This window comes from Rhodamnia argentea, chromosome 6 (genome assembly GCF_020921035.1).
Source record: "Rhodamnia argentea isolate NSW1041297 chromosome 6, ASM2092103v1, whole genome shotgun sequence".
In the NCBI taxonomy this organism is placed as follows: Eukaryota; Viridiplantae; Streptophyta; class Magnoliopsida; order Myrtales; family Myrtaceae; genus Rhodamnia; species Rhodamnia argentea.
In genome coordinates this window covers 26,513,824-26,535,167 of record NC_063155.1, presented here as the reverse complement: position 1 = coordinate 26,535,167, position 21,344 = coordinate 26,513,824, and the positions used below count along the sequence as shown (strand labels likewise).

General features: G+C 42.1%; 1 protein-coding gene and 1 pseudogene across 3 annotated transcripts; one reads left to right on the top strand and one right to left on the bottom strand.

Annotated features, from left to right (window-relative positions):
• The first annotated feature begins 4,939 nt into the window (after positions 1-4,939).
• On the top strand, positions 4,940-12,166 carry LOC115756212 (annotated as a pseudogene).
• A 108-nt stretch (positions 12,167-12,274) lies between these two features.
• Positions 12,275-19,917, bottom strand: LOC115726155 (nucleolar protein 14). Of its 3 annotated transcripts, XM_030655923.2 has the most exons (15): positions 19,563-19,917; positions 19,325-19,459; positions 18,821-18,980; positions 18,124-18,203; positions 17,584-17,643; positions 17,288-17,500; positions 16,925-17,053; positions 15,930-16,276; positions 15,614-15,896; positions 14,928-15,120; positions 14,621-14,814; positions 13,903-14,007; positions 13,645-13,784; positions 13,046-13,324; positions 12,275-12,850 (listed from the first exon to the last, which is right to left on the bottom strand). In XM_030655923.2, the coding sequence occupies exons 1-15, from the start codon at positions 19,785-19,787 to the stop codon at positions 12,586-12,588; spliced, it is 2,808 nt and encodes a 935-aa protein (XP_030511783.1). In that variant the 5' UTR covers positions 19,788-19,917; the 3' UTR covers positions 12,275-12,585. The 3 variants fall into 3 exon arrangements, with proteins under 3 accessions (XP_030511783.1, XP_030511776.1, XP_048136795.1); XM_030655916.2 differs by having other exon boundaries at positions 15,614-16,276; XM_048280838.1 differs by lacking the exons at positions 12,275-12,850; positions 13,046-13,324 and adding an exon at positions 13,356-13,455 and having other exon boundaries at positions 13,564-13,784; positions 15,614-16,276.
• Positions 19,918-21,344: the final 1,427 nt, after the last annotated feature.

The following is a 21,344-nucleotide window of genomic DNA, read 5'->3' as shown; positions in this document are numbered from 1 at the left end:
AGAAAAGGGAACAGAGACAGAGGGGCCACTTCTACGAGAAGGATCGTCCGAGAGGGAGCAAGCTAAAACAGAAATCAATGCTGCTGAAATAGCACATCTCCCGGTCGGATTCGCTTCGTCATCCGAGCACCATGCAAGGACTCAGGGGGAGTCAACAAATATAGGCACTCGGATCGATGAGACAAACAAGACCTCAAACCTTCTCGGGGAAACAACATAGAGACAACAAGAAATGGACCAAAAATGATCAGACCTTTGGACCTCTCCGTGCTTAGAAGTTGAAGGCCCGAGCACAAAGGTAGATGCTGAGGTTACAAAGATTCAAAAAACTGTCTATGATCATTCGGAATCTCAACTAGACTTTTTGCACAACAAGATCCTCACTCTGAAGAAGGATCCGGATCTCAAGCTAAATCAGCTATCCAAGCTTGTCCTAATTCAACTACCTGCGGATAAAGCCTCCACTTCAGATCAAGCCCCACCATCTTCTCATCCAAACCAAACACCAAAACCTTAAACTGTTTTTACACCATTTCATGTTTGGATCCAGACTCTGAATTCTGTTCTTCTCTTTTATGATTGAATGATTATTCTCTACAAAATTTCATATCTAAATACTCACATGTTTGATTTGAATATAATGCATAAGATGATCTTAATAGGCATTGAATTCAGGGGGAGCAACGCTTTATCACTATCCGACTATGCAGGTCACTCCCTTTTCTTGATGACAAAAGGGGGAGAATGGCATATAATTGAGATATAATTGTGATGATGTAATGTGATATATATATGACTCATGATATGAGATATATTCTAAAATTGTACGAATGAATCATGTGAAATCAATCTGTGATATGCGTGCGTATTCTGACAAGAATCCTTCAAATACGGGATTTCGGGTTAAGCATTATCCGTGGAAACATCATCCGAGAAGGAACATCTTCTCCTAAGCTAAACAGGTGAACAAGTTTCTTTCTCTTAAGATTACATAAGTTTGAAAGCTTTGGCTTATCGGGACAACCTCCGAACATATGACAGAATGTGATGCTCTGAGGAGTTACAATTTTCATATTTGAAACCATTTCACATCTCAATAAGTTCATGTAATTAGAATACAAACTTTTCAATTGAGATAGCACAAGTTCCGAGATTGCTCATCATAGCATATAAATGCATTCTTTCTCAGAACTTAATTTTGCTAAAAGTACAAGGAACGAAACTTCAAAATTATTACTTAGCAAGATTATCACTAGAGTAACTTTGCTAAAGTTGCTCATCCTTTTCCGAACTCAATTTTTCATTACTATAGTGGATCGTTTTGTCAACATCAAAAATGGGGAGATTGTTGAGAAAAATCCCTAGACAGTTTTGAAGTTGACAAAACAATCCAAGTACTCTTGTGTTTTGAGATAATGCTGTGATTTACTTGTTTTGCATATTATCCTTTGGTGCGGGGATGCACAGGATTGAATCCGGCAAAAGGATTTGGCTCGGATGTTGTTTCCGAGAGTTTCATACGCTGGTTCGAGTTCGGACCATGAGCGGGGATAGCTTAGACGTTGAAATGACGCTCAAGCTCTAAGAAAAGTACTTCACAAGCAGTAATTAGAACTTCAAGAGGAATACAAATTAAGCTAAATTGATGTATATCAACGGACGCCATCGAGCTAGATCATTCTTGAAGATTCTCGGTGATAGAGATCAATCAAGGATGTGGAACCAAGAAGACAAACAAGGACTTTCCAAATGGAAGAAACCATCTATGGAAACCCGGGATCATAATTATATGGGCTATTTGATCCAAGCGGGGAAGACTTTCCTTTGGCAATCCCCAACGGCTAAGAGATCTTCTTTTAGCAAACATCTCGTCCAAAAGGGTAGATTTGGAGAGATCGCTTCCGGATGCCTTGCAACGGCTAGATTGGAGGCGGAAGAGTATAAAAGACATTTCAAAGACGAAAGGAAAAGAGATTGGCGTAAAGAGGGAAAAGTGTTCATAATTCCTAGATAGAGTGTACTCCATTTCAAACACAATTCTTGATTCATCCATTGTAATTGTGAGGAGGTGTACACACGAGTGTTGAGCGTTAGGTGTGAATTCCTGCGTGTCAAGGAGATCACTTATCCGTAACCTCCGAGCAGCTTACTAGTGGAATCCAACCGATTGGGTCTTAGCCGAAGAAGTGGACGTAGGCTTAACCAAAGCCAAACCACTATAATCCCTCTGTGCGCTTTTCCTTATCTCTTACTCTGATCACTCTAAATATTTTGTGATAGCTAAACCGCACACGAACAAGACGCATCGATCCTACTACATAGCCCGCATCGATTGAATTGCTTGATCATATGAGATCTCCGTTTTACGCCGTGTGATCTGAATTCCGCAATAAAATCTTAAAATCACACTTTATCACCTATTCACCCCCCTCTAGGTGAAATCACTAGCCACCAATACTCTCCACCATGTACTTGCATTCCCTTGCAACCGGTACATGGCCAGGGTGACCTTATCCTCATTGGTATATCTCAGCAGGTCAAATGCTTTTTCCAACTCCTCAATCCATGAAATGGCAGCTTCAAGATCTCTACTCCTAGAGAACTTGGGCGGTTTCAACTTAAGAAATTGCTCCACTAGTCTCCGAGCCAGGTGCCCATCATTCACAACTCAAGTTAACGGATTCCTAGGTGGGACTTCCACAGCAGCGGTGGCAGCAACATTATGATTCCTTACTTGCTGCCCCATCGGATCTCCAATAGCTCCCGGAGATTGGAGAATTCCAGCCATAGTCGGCTCTTGCCCAACTAGCTCAGAAGCACACCGTACTCTTTCTTCCTCCAGAATCTCCTCTATCGGCCTGACAGGCCTGGTCCGAGGTCCTCTGAGTGCTCTTCTACCACGTTCGCTCATCTCGCAGGCAAATTACGGAGTCCCGCATACCCCATAGCAAAGCGCGATCAGAAGGCGGCCCCACAACTCAGATCCAGAAATCAACAATCACATGCACAACGATTATTAACCCACTAACTATCTCAATTTCAATCGCTCTTTATTACTCCAGGCCAATGATTAGATGGATCAAGCCGACCTTGCTCTGATACCACCTTGGGGCGAGGATGTCACACCCCGACTCTTGAGCTCGCGACATCCCTACCTTACTCACCTCGGGTCATGAATGATAGCGTCCCGCATGTGCTATCGACCTATAAAATTACGGCGCATGCGGAACGTGTAACTCTCCCAAACAATCAAAAACAACGGGATAGTACAAGAGGAAAATTAACACGCTCAATTCACAAAAGCAAATTCATTCAAAAGCCAAAGCAGATGAATCTTAACCCTACTGAGCTACGTAAAATATATACAACCCCATTCTTCGGGGCGACTCACTAGGACCTCAAAAAGACACGAGGTCGGGTAAGGTTAATCCCTCGTCTACTCTCAAAAATCCTACCACAATCCTCCAAGTTCAACGTTGACGACCTCCATCACTACCCGAAAATTGTTAACCACGACGGGGTGAGAAATTAATCTCGGTGAGCCAACGCCTAAACACGGTTAGGACGTTGATTCACTCAGACATCCTAAAAGGCAATCACATCAAGATAGAGCAGATATTCCAATCACATGCAAACTTACTCTCCGGGCCACACATAATGCAATGCGGACTCGACTCAACAATCAACCAACCAAATCAATTCAACCTACTGCAAAGCATCAAAGTACTTGCATGCACAGGACACCACACATAGTCCATTTATTATCAGATCGAACCCGTAAGTCCAGCACACTAGTCGGTTGGTGCTCAAGACACTAGTTAGTTGGTCCTCTTCTAGCAGGACCAGGCATCATCCCTTACTTCCGACGACGGCTTCTGATAGTCCATGTGACTCCGCTCGACCAACTAGAAGACAATGATTGTCGACACGGCACAAAGCTAACAGGAATCCTTAAAAGGCTTCGGTCCATCACAAGTCACGACCAGCAAACGTACAGCAATAAGACAATGATCGACGCGCATCCAGCAACCAAAAGACAATGATTGCCAGGACCGATCGACCAGAAGACAATGATCGTCAGAATTATCCCACTATGTGACCACTCGTGCACTTTGACAATCAGCCAATTCATTTCTTGGATTTAGGTCGAATGCTCATACTCGCATGTTCAAATGCTTGGCCCAAGGCCATTGTCATGCAAAAACATGCAATTTTATCTCATACGTGGTCACATGAATGCGCACTTTATATCGACTAACACCAACCAATCAATTTGGGGCGATTAACCTCTAATCGGACCCCCACGGCAATCAACAATCAAACCGGTATTCACACCCAACAATTCATAAATCCATTAGTCAATTGCAGCCAATCAATTATTAACTCCAATTTAAATTCCAATTGCGCACTCGTCTCTGACCTATCGCTCGCTCGCGATCAATCAACGCAATCAGTCAAATCAACCAATTCTACTCACCAATTAGCCACAAACAACCTAGCTAATTGACTAATCTTAACTAATTACGGCCATTTAGCCTAAACCACATTTCTATCTAATCCGACCGTAATTAAACTACCTAAACACCCTAATTAGCTAATTAAACTAATTCCGAACACAATTAGTGTCCTAACCAAGAGTTATGGGCTAACTCACAATTTTAATAGCTCGGGCGGTCTCAACTCGAGCAACGGCGACACGAACTCATCCCGAGCCATGGCGACGACTAACGGCGATTCGCGATCCAAACGAGCTTCGGGCTTCCAACTTGATCAAAAGCGGTCCGCAGGACTTGGTGGCACCTTGGGACAGCAAGACGGGACTCGAGGGTGGTGGCCGGTGGCCGGAGTTGGTCGAAACAGTGGCACCGGCGATGAACGGTGCTTGGGCAAAACAGGGGATTGGGTTTCGAGAGCTGTTCTTGGCTCCTTGGGGTGGTAGATGGTAGAGGCGTCGATAGGGAAGGCTGGTGGGGGTCCGAGGGGGTGTCGGAGGACGTCACCGGTGGCTCGTGGTGGCCGAAGATGGGCGGAGCGGCGGCAAACAGAAGCTATAGTTGGCGCAGGTGAAAAATAGGGGACGTAGATCCGGGGGGTAATCGGGCTCCACAGATGCCGATCGGTTGCCAGTGGCTTTGGGGGACGATGAAGGGTTGAAAACCGTCACCGGGGGTGGTTTGGGGTGGCCGAAGCCGGGCCGTGGGCGGCGGAGGGTTGCGGAATAGAAGCTCGGCACAAAACAGGGGAGGACGGTATTGAGGCTGTTCACGGCGATCCGGCAGGGGAACAGGCAACGAGACGGGGTCCAGAGCTCTGTGGTGAGGGGGCTAAACGACGTCGTGGCGGTTGGAGGCGGTCTGGCGCGGCGTGAGGGGGCCGAGCAGCCCAAAACGTCCACCGAAGCTAAAACAGAGCCGGAGTCCGCCGGGGCTGGTTTGGGGGGGTTTCGCGGCGGCGAACGGGGGCCGGACGGAGGTGGGACGGCGTGGGGCTGAGGTGGTGGTCGAGCGGTGGAGGGCTCAGCCTGTGGTCGCACAAAAATGGCCGGAGGAGAAGGATGAGGTATTCGATGATGCAGGGGGGCCGTTTGCACGAGTGAAGGGGAGAGGGAGGAAGCAGACAGGAGGAGAGAGAAAAGGGGAGGAGAGAGAAAAGGCTTTGACTGGTTTGACTGCAAGTGGGCTGATTAGACGGAGGTGGGGCCCACGGGTCTCATCCAATTAATGGTTTTCGTCCCCCACGCATAATATCTAAGGGGGATTTCGTAATTTGACAAATCGGGACTAATCGGATTTTTGGCTCAACCGATTGGGAATAAATTTTGGAATTTCACGGGCTAGGCTTGGTCCGAAAAAGGTCTAGGCGCAAGGATTAGATATCCTAAGTCACGGTGACCACGATTTCGAGACCCAATCGAAATCGAACGACATTTCGGGAATCGTCCAAAATTCATCACTTTCGTCCTTGCGATCCAAAATTTGCATCGACTAAAATTCAATTTTCTTCCTTTTTTATTGAATTTGGGCAAATTTACAAAATCCGAATTTCCCGGGCGTCACACGTGGCACGCCCAAGACCGATGTAGATAATTTCTGGCCAAATTCCCTAAACAACATCCAACTTTAGATCTAGTTCCAAAACTACCTCAAACATTTTTTTTGTCTCGAAAAAACCCCAAATTTTAGGTTGAGTCTCAAATCAGTCACGAACTTTTTTTTGTCTAAAAAAATTACAAATTTTCATTCTCATCTAAAATCTGCCCATTAACCCTCGGTTCAAAAATCATCACTACTCGTTCCTAATTCTCATATCTTAAAACGGTTTCATCTAATTTTTATTTGGGTGGATTTTTTGTCCATGTGGAAATGCAAGTTATGTTCGTATCTATCAACAAGTTACTTTGCTGATATGGATTTGTTATCAACATGGAAATGCTACATTAAGTTAGGACTAGACCACAGGTAGATATGAGAATAATTTGGAAGTTAGTGATTTTTTTTTTCACACAAAATAAAATTCGAGGCGGATTTGGGACTGGACGTGAAGTTTGGGGTTTTTCTGAGACCAAAAAAAAAAGTTCGGAATGGACCTAAATTTAAGGATTTTTTTAGGGAATTAGGAGGACAATTTTTGCACTTTTTTTAAATATCTAAGAATATATGTAAATATTATTTCTTATTTGCTATATATATAGTAAGAGAGAAGATTCTGTTGGGTGGAAATGATTCCAGGGGGATAATGTACCACCGTTTCTTGGCCTGATGAAGTTGTTCCTTTTGAAGAGCGTGGGACGCCATTCATGGAGCTTCAGGAAGACGTATGAATTAATGGGGCTGTAATTTCTTCTTATTGTGATATTTTGGAGTAGTGATTGGTTGTTGCGAATGTCTTGGGGAGCTTTAGATTGATTGTTGTGGGATGGGCTGCGACCAATGGACGTGATCAGCGGGAGGTTTAATTGTTTTGTAGACTCATTTATCGTCCTTTCTTTTCGTGACGCAAACATTTAAGTTGAATGAATTCGACTGTTTAATGACGAGTTGATGATGGTTGCTTGGCCAAATGATTGCTGTTTAACCATGAGTTGGTTACGGTGGTTGCTCGGCCAAACACATGATCCCAAGCCGGTGTTCGAAATTTTCACAAAAATGAATTTTAAGACCTCCCAGTGACTGACTGCTTCCGTGTTCGTTTGCATCTAAATTATTGGCCGGCAGCGGTCAAACTCCAGGAGTAGATGTCCCTTTGGCATTCCATCCGATGTACCCGAACGGCAAAAAATAGACATGCCTCTATTCTTCTGCTATATTCCGTGATGTTCTTGTTGATAGAAACTGACTTTGTAGTCCTTACACGTTCAGGTAAACCTCCTTATGTGCCGACTGAGAAGGTAACTCTGAACCGCGACTCTTCAACAGGAGATGTCCCTTCTGACGTCCTGAGAAAAAATCTCGTCTTTGCAGTTAAAGCCAACAGAGATGCCGCCCAGGATCCCGGTTCCCAGAAGTATCCCAAGACTTCTGCTTGTATTCTCCTGACACCATTTACCTACCCGTTATTCATTTTTATCGAGTCCCCTATCAAGGTTTAGACGTGTTCAACGCGTTGTTCTCTGTCAGCTTGGGGCCATACACGTTGTTGCGAACCTCCCAATCCTCTTGTTCGAGCGATCCTTCAGATACTGAGTATGTGATTCGAGAATTCAGTGTGGAGGTGGGTTTCCCCGGTCTGAACATAACATTTACCCCCTCGCCCAATCATTTCAATGCCTATGCATTCATGAATAAGATTGAGGTCATGTCAATGCTTCCAAACCTGTACATTTGAGATGTTCAACTTCCACTAATAGGAAATCCATCCCAATTGCATGCCTACAGTCGCACGTGCTCGAAATGATGTATAGGATAAACATACACAGTAACACATTTTCCCGGTCTGAACATAACAGTTACCCCCTCGCCCGATCATTTCAATGCCTATGCATTCGTGAACAAGATTGAGGTCATGTGAATGCCTCGAAACTTGTACATCCGAGATGTTCGACTTCCACCGATGGGAAATCCATCCCAATTGTATGCCTACAATCGCACATGCTCAAAACAATGTACAAAATAAACATACACAGCAACCCATTTCCCTAGTCTAAACATAACATTTACCCCCTTGCTCGATCATTCCAATGCCTATGCATTCGTGAATGAGATTGAGGTCTGTCAATGCCTCGAAACTTGTACATCCGAGATGTTTGACTTCCACCGATAGGAAATTCATCCCAATTGTATGCCTACAATCGCACACGCTTGAAACGATATACGGGGTAAACATACGCAGCAACCCATTTCCCTGGTCTAAACATAACATTTACCCCCTCGCCCGATCATTCCAATGCCTATGCATTCGTGAACAAGATTGAGGTCATGTCAATGCCTCAAAACTTGTACATCCAAGATGTTCAACTTCCATCGATAGGAAATCCATCCCAATCGTATGCCTAAAATTGCACACGCTTGAAATGATGTACAGGGTAAACATACGCAACAACCCATTTCCCCGGTCTGAACATAACCTTTACCCCCTCGCCCGATCATTCCAACGCCTATACATTCGTGAACAGGATTGAGATCATATCAATGCCTCGAAACCTGTGTATCCGAGATGTTCGACTTCCACCGATAGGAAATGCATCCCAATTGTATGCCTACAATCGCACACGCTCAAGACGATGTACAGGGCAAACATACACAGCAATCCATTTTCCGTAAACATGACACTTGCTGCGAGTAAGAAACAAGCGTATCGATAATATGGTCAAAAGGAATGAAAGGAAATCGGACATCCGATTTACGTGGTTTGGTCCAAATATCCGAATCTACGTTCACATGGGAGAGCAGTACGAAATTCTATTATGGAAACAAGCACAGTCTTTCCGCATTTTCTAACCCCCAATTACACTTAATAACTCACTCAATGCTTAGCCCCTCACAATTTCTAATGAAATCTCACTTAAAGAATTATACAAATTCTATTTATAAGAATTTAACTGGCTAAATGACTAAATGGCATAATTACAACAAGCAAACCCTCACGAGAAGAACTATCCTTCCCAATGCAGTCTCGGAGTTCTCTAATTCTTCACTCTTCCTCTTCGTGCTCTATAGAGGAAGTTCAATGGGAAAAGAAGAAAGAAGAAGACAAAAAGGAATGGCCATGTGCATATGATGCACTTCATCTTTCATTTCTCTTTTTCTACGATGGCCCTCTCTTTTTCTCTTTGATACACGTAAGAGTTCTAGTTGTGTCTTCATCTTTCTCTTTCTTGGTCAGAGTCCAAGGGAACAACAATGAGGGCTCATCAAATGCTGCTCATTTTCTTCTCTCTTCCCTGCACGTTCGCATTATAGAGGAAGTTCAATGGGAAAAGAAGAAAGAAGAAGACAAAAAGGAATGGCCATGTGCATTTAATGCACTTCATCTTTCATTTCTCTTTTTCTACGATGGCCCTCTCTTTTTCTCTTTGATACACGTAAGAGTTCTAGTTGTGTCTTCATCTTTCTCCTTCTTGGTCAAAGTCCAAGGGAACAACAATGAGGGTTCATCAATTGCTGCTCATTTTCTTCTCTCTTCCCTGCACGTTCGCATTATAGAGGAAGTTCAATGGGAAAAGAAGAAAGAAGAAGACAAAAAGGAATGGCCATGTGCATTTAATGCACTTCATCTTTCATTTCTCTTTTTCTACGATGGCCCTCTCTTTTTTGGAGGGTGGGGATGGGGCATGTCACCTGCCTTTATGGCAGGGAATCCAGAGGCCTCTTTTTCTCTATGATACACGTAAGAGTTCTAGTTGTGTCTTCATCTTTCTCCTTCTTGGTCAAAGTCCAAGGGAACAACAATGAGGGCTCATCAAATGCTGCTCATTTTCTTCTCTCTTCCCTGCACGTTCACATGGCCATGTCCAAGGAGTGGTACAGCATTAAATAGTAATAAGAAGAACAAACGGTCACCCTTTTCCTCCTTTACAGCTGCACGCGTCCGTCAGTCGCATTCTTCAATCTTTAGCGGCTTGCGTGCAAAGTAATTAATGCATGAATAAACAAAGTCAAAAATAAAGTTTGGACGTTCGCAAGTGTACTCGCTTTAACTTGAATCATATTCGTTCAACGGGGTCAAATTCGAAATATATTTTAACAACACCGTCACGTTGCGTTCGTGGTCAGGAGATAAAGATTACCTTAGGCCTTATGGAGCCTCCACGGCTATTCACCCATCCAAGGTCAAAATAAGTTACAGCCCAGAGGTGCCTGCTTACACTGCACCAGTGGAGGTATACTCCTCGGCTAGAACATTTATTCCCTGCAGTAGTACTACTCCCGAAGGGAATATGAGCTTGTCATTCATTGTAAGTTCTCGGTTCTGCTACCTCGTCAGGTTTCACTTCTGCGAGATCACAAGAAGAATCACTCAAAATGGAAGGGTTTTCCAAGTCTATGTTATTAATGCAACTGCAGAAGATCATGCAGATATCGTGGAGTGGAGCGGCATGCCCGGGCGGCCTGTTTATAGAGACTATATCATCAATTCTTCTGTTACTTCAACCCCATTGGGGGACACACCTGAAACGGGAATGGAGTATCTGGTGATCACAATACGTAATAATGCATCGCCTAGTTTTTCCGATCAGGGAATCTTGAATGGGCTGGAAATTTTCAAATTACCAGACTCTACTCGTAATTTTGCTGGCCTCTGTCCATTTGGTCCCAATACTTCTCGGATCCCGCTTCACAACAATCACGCAGTTTTCCGGATTTTCCTGTTTATCGTATGTGGGATCCCAGCATTGATTTCTCTGAGTTTCTATGTACTTTACATACCCTCGGGGTGGTTCAGCTTTTTCTCCAGAAACCGAAATCAAAGCCTAAAACCCTGCAGGCCCCACTGGGAGAATGTCATCCCAGTGACAAAGATCGAGTTGGCTCGAGGGACCTTGCGAGAACATCTGTACTAGACCAAAAATTCTCCACTTCCATGGAAGAGATGACTCAAGATTTGCATCGGCGCAGCACGTGGGTTGCACTACCTTCACGCAGGTTCTGAGCAGATTGTCATCCACCGTGATGTGAAGAGCAGCAACATACTGTTGGACAAGAGATGGGAGGCCAAGGTATCTGACTTCGGATTATTTGAACTCGGGCCTGATGCGATGAACCAATGCAACATGCATGTCAGCACCAAGGTAAAAGGAAGCATCGGATATCTCGACCAAGGGTACTATCACTGTCTAAGGGTGAGTTTGGTTCGACATTTAGAAGTAGCATTTGGCCCCAAATGCTCCTTTAAAAAATGTTGAACCGTTTGGCAAGCATTTCGAATGAGCATTTGGCCAAATATTCCTCTTGGGAAGGCTGAAAGCCCAATGCTAGAAGCCCCAGCATTAGGCTTTCAGCATTTGCATTCCCCCAAAGCTCTTTCCAAATGTCGAACCAAACCCACCCTAAAACTTATAGCTAAGTCTGACTTGTACTCATTCGGAGTGGTGCTGTTTGAAGTTCTCTGTGCCAAACCCGCAATACTACCTTAACATGGGAATGAGGATGGACCGCAGAGTCTGGCTGAATGGGCCTTAAAATGTCATCATTCAGGTATGCTTGGTCAGATCATTGACCCATATCTTCTCGGAAAGATCGACCCTGGTTTTTTCATGACATTCACCGACGTAGCAGCAAAGCGTTTGGCAGAAACGGGAAGAGAGAGACCGTCAATGGGAGATGTTTCACGTAAACTAGAGCTAACCTTGCAGCAGCAGGGTCCAGAGCCGGGAGGACGGAGAAAAGCTCTGCCGTCCAGCAAATAAGATATTGGCCAGTGATTCATCAGTATTAGCCACTCCTCGATCATAAGAATATAGGGCAGAATTTTCCGAGTTTATTCACCCGACTGCTCGATGAAGGATTTTATAACCGAGCTTGAGAATTTATTGTGGGGTAGCTGCACCTTATGTTCGCTGGTGCTCCTTAATTCAAGTAGATCCTGTTGCATAGTTGTCTTCTTCTGCATTTACGGGTCGATCTTTGCTCATCAGTCTGCAGAAATCATCAATCTATGCTCTTTTATATTGGAATATGTCATGATGGGTGGGCCCATGTAACAACCATAGATTAACAGTGTGATACCATCAATAAAGGATTTCTTCCGTTACATTTTAACAAATCTTTCAGAATGACCATAGATCATAAATGCATTTTAACACCTAGCATCAAACATAAATCATAGGGATAGCAACTGAAAGCCAAAACGATAACATTACTGTTTTACGCAACTGTTTCAAAATTCAAGTGACATTCCTACAGGAAAAATAACCGTTGATTCAACAAGGTGGAGCATGACTGGAAAACTGCTCTTGGTATATCACTTGCTCATCCACTGCAATTTCTACATGCCGCATGTGCTCAGACGCATTGCATCAATATCCTCTACACTACGCAACAACCAGCATTTCTACAATCAGAAGCTGAATTCACAAGTTCCAAAGCATTGAACCTCCTTTACAGTCCAACATACGCTTTGATGAGAGAGTATTGTCAAGTCCCGTTTTCATCTCCTCCTCTTCCTGCCTTTTCCAAGTTGTCCAGATTTAAAAGCATGCTCCTGCTCTTGCAGAAAAGATTTAGCTCTTCCGTACTTCTCCAATCTTTCTTGTTCCAGTGATGCCTTCTCTCTTTCTTTCACCTCAAATAAGAAATAATTGTCTTTACGAAGTTCACGAACCGCCCCTTTGGCTTCCTGCTTAATAAGTTTCTTCAACTTTCTCCTTTCAGCACGCTCACGATCTGGATCATAATCTCTACCCTTAACAAAGCTGTCAGAAAAAAGAAGTATATATCTCCATCAGATTATACTTGATGTAAATCATTCACTAACAGAGGGCAACATGCGATGAATGCAGTCTACACTAAGCATACAGTGAATAAGGTGCACTATACATATTCAAAACACTAGATGCATGACACATCCACATCTGCTCACGAGAGAGAGAGAGAGAGAGAGAGAGTACTTCTCCTCAAACTTAGGATTAAGTTGCTTGATAGGAACTGGCTTTCGCTTCCGCAGTTGAAGGGGTTGCCGGAGCATCTGATGTTCATCAGCTTTTCTCTTGATAAGTTGGGCAACATCCTCAAATTTATTTCGCAACTCATTTGGCATGTTTTGTTGCTGTGCCACTTCAAGTAACAAAGATGAAATTGGCATGAAAATTTCAGGGAATGAACTTAATTTCCCATATATACCGGCGAAACCGCTAAGGGTCTCAATCATGGAAGCCAGTACGCTAGCCCTGCATATAAACGAGTTCATTTTTTAAACAACATGATTTGATTCCTAAAACTTTTCAATGAAGAAAATATATGAAGGTACCCTGGCCATACGACAGTTTCAACCACACACCACCACCTTGCCCCCTAGATTACTTGACTGAAGATATAGATACAGATGCATTTAACCAACATGAGATTTTATCCACAATGAGATCCTTGTGATCTGATTTCAATTTTTCTGACGACAAAATTGGCCATTTGAATACAGCAAATAGCTAACATCCATACTGCACTAAAAAGAACGATGGGCAAGGAAGAGATAAACCCAAAACATACTAACCTGAAACCATCGGAGCTGAAAAAAGGGGATTCATCAGGCATGTCGATTATTTTCAGAAAATTCAAAGGGCTAAATTCACTTGCACCTTCACGAATACACAGTAGAGGCGTTTGCACTCTAAACTGGATAAGATTGCCAAACTGTCACAGAAAAACACACACATGCATACCAGTCATTTTCATCGCAACCTATCAGTCTCCTTGAAATTCCAAGTTGTCAGGCAGATTCAAAAATGGAAAGGAAAACCATGACACATACCTGAGAATTTTGGTTAGATCCTATTTTCCTGTCCATCGCTGCAGAGAGCAAAGTTTCTAGAAACATTATGGCCTCTGGACAAAACTTCTGAGATTGTTTAGTTACCTTCAATAAAAAAAACAAGTGACATCAGTTAATTGCAGCTGCACATCCAAAAATCAATAATGAAGCTTCAAAATACCACCACTATATAATCAAGGTCGTGAATGCAACGTGGAAAACTGAAAACACCGTGTCGAGTGCTGAAGAAAATGACTATTTAGCTCAAGCAGAAACCCTGAAACCAAGCATTCTTAGCAAGCAATTAAGTCACATCATGTCCAATCATTGTAATCAACCACTTAGCAACTACAATTGACCTTAATTTGTAGGACAGCTGTACCAATGTATACTGATCTTAAAGAAACACTAAGCATGTATGAGGCACTACCCATAAGATGAAATTCCACACCATGACGATGGAAATACTCACACAGGAGGAAAAAGTAACCATCTCAACCACAATGAGAGGAACAAGGGGTATTTAAAAGAACTTGTTCGTGCACCCAAATAAGTTGAAGCCACAAAAGCGATAATGGCCCCTCAAAATAGCGACATTGAACTACAGTGCATTGCATGCCATTGCCAACCTAAAATCAGTAACATATCTCAGTGACCTATTGCGGAAAAAAATCCTATATGCAACAACTTGAACTAGAAATATGTTTTTAGAACGTACCGAGAGAAGCATAGAGCATAGAAAAGCCCCTAGAGCAACATCCCGACCCGAAAGAACGGGGCAACGCATCAGATATTCGCACATTAACAAGACAGCTGGGGTCATGACAACATGACGAAAGTCAGAGCATGGAAATATCAGCGACCATAGCCGCAAAAGGAACAATGTCTTCAGAGATGGCCAACTGCTGGTCTCTATCCAATGAAAAGGAAACAAGAGACAATTAGCATTTAATACATTCAACAAAAAATTCTCCAAACTTTCATCCAGTAATAAGATTGTTATATAATGTTCCACTGCAGCTAACCTGAGTTCTTAATGACCTCACAGAACTGTGTACGAGTTCTTAGGATTCTTTGACGAGCACAAATTGCAGCAAAGTATGGAATCTCCGTGCTCATTTCTACTAGTGGCTTGACCAACATATTCAACGACTGAAAATTCAATGGCTTTTTACTTGCTAATATGGCAAAATACTGCAGTAGTACGCCGTAAAACACCTGCAAAATGAGATACATCTCAGATCATCCTCAGAAATGCTTGCTACTCAGACCGTAGGCTTCAGCTACAAATTTGGAGACAGTGTTTGGCTACTCCTCAAACGCATAACCAAAAATTATTGGGAAAAGGGCAAAATTACTCTAAATGGAATTGTAAAACCTGCCTAAAATGTTCACATTAACAACAGATAGTTTTGTAGCCTATATAGAAAGATGTTCAACAGTACAATGCCGGAAAACAACCTGAATTTATGTAGGCAATACATGCCTGGTTTGATTGCATAGGCTTTAGTATTTTTGATTAAACGAACATTTACACTAAACAATAATTCTGCCAATAATTAAGAACTCTACCAAATCAGAGAACCACAAGTGAAGCACAGTTAATTGGCTAAACTAAACAGTTGAGATATAGAAGATTACATGCAGTAGAATGTCCTGTCAGAAGCACAATTAAACTATAAGCACAATATAGCCAGATAATGATTCATACCTGCATCTTTTTTCGATTTTCTGCAGCAAGAGCTATTGCATTGCTAGCCCGAATTCGACTAATTAATAGAATAATATCCGAATTGGAACGATTCTCCAACAAAACATTAAATTCTTCCAAGCTTGTTGGTGCTTCAATCAAAAAGGGAAGGATGCTAGTCCCTTCAGAAAAATTGGCAACTTTCTTCTTATTTTCGTGCACGTCCACATTCTTCATTGTTTTATTGTCTAAATGCCCAACTTGTTCTTTACTATTCTCACTAGCATCATTGTAATCTTCTTCTCCTTCTCTTTCTTCTTCTTCTTCTTCTTCTTCTTCTTCTAGATCAGCATCAAGTCTTTCATCATCACTTTGCTCCCAATCCTTGAGAAGATATGTTTTGTCATGATCATCTTTGTCATCATCAGATCCACTATCATTTTCAGCACTGTCTGACTCCTCAGAAGAACCCTCATCTTCATCGTCAGAGTTAGCAGCAGCCTCTCTTTCAAGAATCTCATCAACCCAGCCCTTCTTAGTCTGGGTTTGTTCGTCCACTGAGAAGGAATCACCAAGGTCATCGCCCGATAAGGATCTAATCTTCTTAGCCGATGGTTTCTCATCATCTTCATCATCCTCATCACTATTATCATCAGTAGCAAGCATCCTTTTCTTACGTTCTTCCTGGCATGTAGTAAAAAATCATAGAGTGAAAAATCACATTCGACTTTGAAATGAAGGGCTCCATCTCTCCTAGATGATTTTAAGCTAATAGAGGACATCCAACTTCCAAAACCTAATTAGCATATCCTTGTCAGATATGGGGTTCATAGGTGAAATAGCAAGCCCACACAGGTACTACAAGCATGGTCAAAGAAAACAACGCAAGCGTCCTGCTGAGATGATTAGAGCACCTGTACTTGCCATGTCCCACCAAAATACTACTGAAAGCTAGCTGACAACTTGCAAAATAACAGGGTGATGCAATAGTTTGAATAAATGATATTCTTCAAAATATAGAATGAGATATCAACTTGAACCAGATTAAATATTTGAAAACAACTATTTTGTTTGAATTGAATTGTTCCACCATCCAGAGGCAATATTATCCAAAGATAATAACAGCACATCTAACACCAGAAAGGACAGAGTATGAGCTACAACATCGAACATTATTAATACAGTATCTTTTCCACTATTAATCCATTGTTTCCCATCCCTGTAAGAACTAGAAGCCAGAACTCTCAAATGGTTGATTACAGAACTCCAGAAAAATAGAACTGCCCTGGATGGAAATCAAAGAGAAATAGCTACAAATATTGCACTTTATACCTCAAGTTGCTCAAGTCGTTCTCTTTCTTCCTGGGCAATCTCTTCCAGTGTCTTCGTTCGGTCGGATGGCCGAGCTCGCATATCTAATGACATTTCCTTTACAAGTTTGTCATAAGTATCAGGCTTTTCCTGTCACAAGCAGATCCAATTAAGAGTCTGACACTGACAAATGATCAAAGTTCACCAGATGAATTCGAAATTCTGACAGTGTTAAAGGTGGCCACAGCGCATAAGCTACAAAATGGAACCAATAACAAGGTAGATAGACGGTTTCGACAGCTAACCACCACAACAGAAGATACAAATTATCTGGGAATGATAAATATAAATTAATGGGCGAAAAACATTATAATAGAACTCTACCTGAGCAAAAGTCTCTGCTTTCTCTGTGGCGGAGAATTTAGTAATCTTCAGAGGCTCTTTCGGAACACTCTGGTTGACAAGTGCCTTTAATGCACTCATCTTGCCAGGCTCAGTCAAAGAAAGTAAAGCTTCAGACTGGACTAAGGAAGTAAAATTTTTGTCCAAGTCTTCCATCAATTGCTCGTTCTCTTCCTTATCTTTTGCTTTTTGAGCCTGGTTAAAATTGAGAAGAATCAAAACGTTGTGCAATACAGCCTCAAGAATGAATCAACACATTAAACAAGAAAAGTCCCCACCTTGAACAACTTGCTTTTAAATATGATCTCCTCCATAACTTCTTTTTTGCTTTTGTGCCTCTAAAGTCAAAGCCATCAAAAGAAGACCCATCAGTATCTAGCATCAGTTGACAAATTATTGGAATGCATGATGCCAGTGCAAATGCAACAGTGGGAAGATATCTGAAGTCATACCGACTTGACACCCATTGCTCTTTTTCACCATAAAAAGAAAATGCTAGAAAGTGGCATATGTCCAATCATGAGGGTAGCCCTGTAATATAATCAGGAAAAGAGATTTTGGAGACATTGTTCTGGAAGATTTAGAAGAGAGTGTCTAATATCGATGATCCTGAGATGCACCTTAGCCCAAATTATCACATTGGCTCTCCATACTGATGCACAAGCATACATTAAGAGAAATAACTTTTGCCTGACATCTCAAACATAACGCAGGAGATGTTGCAGCTAGCAACCAGGAGGATAGTCCCTAGTGCTAAAGGCAGAAACACACTTCAAGTGATGTCAAAGCAGTCAGTGAGATAATACCGTAAATCTCACATTCTCTTCGCCTTCTATTCCATTTGTTTCAGGTGAATTCGCACCTTGAGTAAAGAGTTGTTTCAAGATAGATGACTTCTCTGCAATAAGACAAGTCAGTGTTAGTAGATATCAATAATATCCAAAAGGAAAACAGCAAGAGTCATCAGCAGCCAAGCCACATGCCAATAAATCACAAGAATGGACACGGGCAAGATCATAAGTCAAAATCCAAGGGGATATTATTGTCAGTCAAAATCCGAGAAATGTCATCAATTCCACACAGTCATTCTTACTATAAACTGCACCTCTCTAAATATTCACCTCATATAAAGTGGCTCTTTGGGAGGGAGACTTCTTATACAGAGGAAGCAAATCTAGATTCTTCATATGAATGACTTTTCTTCATATATGAAGTTAACATTTGACAATAATATTAGTAGTTTGCTTTCTTAAAACTTCTTCACTTTGGTCCCCCAAAGTCCTCGATACATCCCCAAGTGCAAGGAAATAACTTCACTAATTCAATATTTATGTGTTGCATTCTGCATTGCTAGTCTATCATTAAACCAATGCCTGCTCCAAATCATGCATAGTGAGGAGAATAAGGTATTCATGCTCGTAACAGGATCAAATAGAAACTATCAGATAGATAGAATCAAGTTCCTAAATCATTGGCCAGTAGTACTTTAGCACGAAATTGCCAGTCATGACATACTGTAAGATCCAGCTGTTTCGGCACCACCACCATCGTCATCATCGTCCGGCAACATTTCATCCTCAAAATCGTCCCTTCCCATAAATGCACCTGCTTCATATTCATGATCATCTTCTTCTCCATCAGATAAATTGTACTTGCTCTTTTTATTCAGTTTCAACTGCCATATAAAAGATACAATTACAAAACTATGATGAACAGTTTAGAGAGGTGAAGGGAAACATTCCAGTTTAATCTCATTAAGCAAATCATTCAATCCTGCAGCAGTTGCCAAGCATGTTACATACACAACACTACACAACCCGAAGAGGACATCATCCCTGCTAAGTGCGCTGCAGAAAGTTCAAATATTTAGTTGCTTCATTGATTGCATCTGTGCAAAATGTCGGCCACACTTACAAGGTAGACACTTCTCGGCCACCACAACTTGATTGTTGCTACTTAAACGTGAGCAAGTTAAAGCAATCGGCATGCAAAATGTAGCAAGCTAATATCGTCCCTTACCTTGTACTCCCGCTGAGACCTCAAAATAGCCTTTTCGAATTCCCCCATCCCTTCCTTATCCTCCCCAATCCGCTTATCCACAAAAACCGAAGCCTTGCCGCTCTGCTCATACTCCTTCAACAGCGTATTCTTCCTCTGCATTCAACCGAAACCCCCCAAGAAACCAACCAATCAAACGATCCGCCCATAAGCACAAAAGCACACAGACAGAATGACTGAATCAACGTAGGTGGCTTGCCTTTTCGATTGCGCGGGAGCGAGCGAGGCCGACGCGGCGCTCCTCGCCCTTGCGCTTCTTGCCGAGGATGTCAAACTTGCGGCGGGACCAGATGGTCTCGAACGGATTGGGCTTCGGGGCCTTCGCCTTCATGGCGACCGCATCGGGACGCGACTTGCTCTTGTTGTTCTTCTTCTTCGTCCTGTTGCCGGAATTGGAGCTACCGAGCCCAGACATCTTCGCCATGTCGACGATTTTCCCGGCCGAAATTGGTCCAGGAGAGACGGTGACACCGAGGGTTTTAGGGTTTATGAGAGTTTTATCAGGAGGTGACCGGCGGAGAGATTGATTCCCAAATTGATGGTGCTGGATGAACCTGGGGAAAGTCGGATCCGAACCGAATCCTGCTTATCACGGGTCATGAATTCCGGGTCGGATCAGGAATGGATCGGATTTAGTTTTCTGGCCTACCCATGTGTTGACGGAAAAGGTGGTTGGTGATTGGGCCCGGAGGATCCATTTGGGGTTAGGCGCTAAGCTTTGAGCGAAATTGATTTCAATAGGAAATTTAGCCCACCCCCAACCAATATAAAGCTTGACGGATGGTGACAGTACGAAGCTCCTCTCAGTATATCGATAAATCACAGCCATCGATTTATTGCAACAACAACAATACAAGGGAAAAAGTCACCAAAAATCCTAAATTATGCCCGTTGTGACACATTTACTCCAAATTTTTCTTTATGACACAAAAAACCCTAAACTTGTACTCATGCGACACATTTACCCCAAATTTGTGCCCGTGCAACATATTTACCTCAAAATTTTTGTTGTGGCACCAAAAATCCCAAACTTGTAGGCATATGACACATTTATCCCAAATTTTGAAGTAAATAAGTCACATGAATATAAGTTTAGGCTTTTTGATGTCATAAAAAATAGTTTTGGATAAATATGTCACATGGGTATAAATTTAGAGTTTTCGGTGTCATAAGAAAAAGTTTGGGACAAATGTGTTATATGAGTAAAAGTTTTGGATTTTTGATGTCACAAAAAAAAAGTTTAGGGTAAATGTGTCACGGTTGTCATAGTTTAAGGTTTTTGGTGATTTTTTTCCTAATAAAAATAGAGGCAAAATTTTTAGCCTACTACACGGTTCGCCTCTAAATCTCAAAATTGGAAACAGCAATAAAAATTGTTCCTTTCAACGATTATGTGTGCTTTTGATTATTATATTTTTAGACTACGTTTGGTTGTCCGGATTTCTAGTCAAAATAGGATAAGAAATCCAATGATTTTTTCATATCCTATTTACTATTTGGTGTACTGCGGATATAATGTTGAATAAGTAGAGGAAACGCGCAACCGAGATCGACTCTATTTTGTTGAAACATCATAACACTTTAGAAATTATTTAGTGATGAATTCCGATGAATTAGTTATTGTTGAGCGGAGATTTGTGCCATCTAAATTCGGGTAAGATATCGATCAAGCGGACCCAGTAGAATCGGGAATCTTGATTTGGAGTTGAATCATTTGAAAATGACTCACTAGCCTTGCTCGTTGTCTTGTCAAGAAAACAAGTGTTGAACAATGAATTTATTCAGCTTTTTTTCACAAGTTGAAGATGTATTCATGCAAGCCGTCCAAGAGAACTACCTTGAAAGTCAATGATTAACCTCAAGTTCTTCATAACATGTTTTAGATGCCTTTCGAATGTTGAAAAGGTTTAAGCAATTAAAGAATGAGGAACGTAATCTCGTATCACACCAAACTATCGATTAAAGAACGAGGTCATAGAGA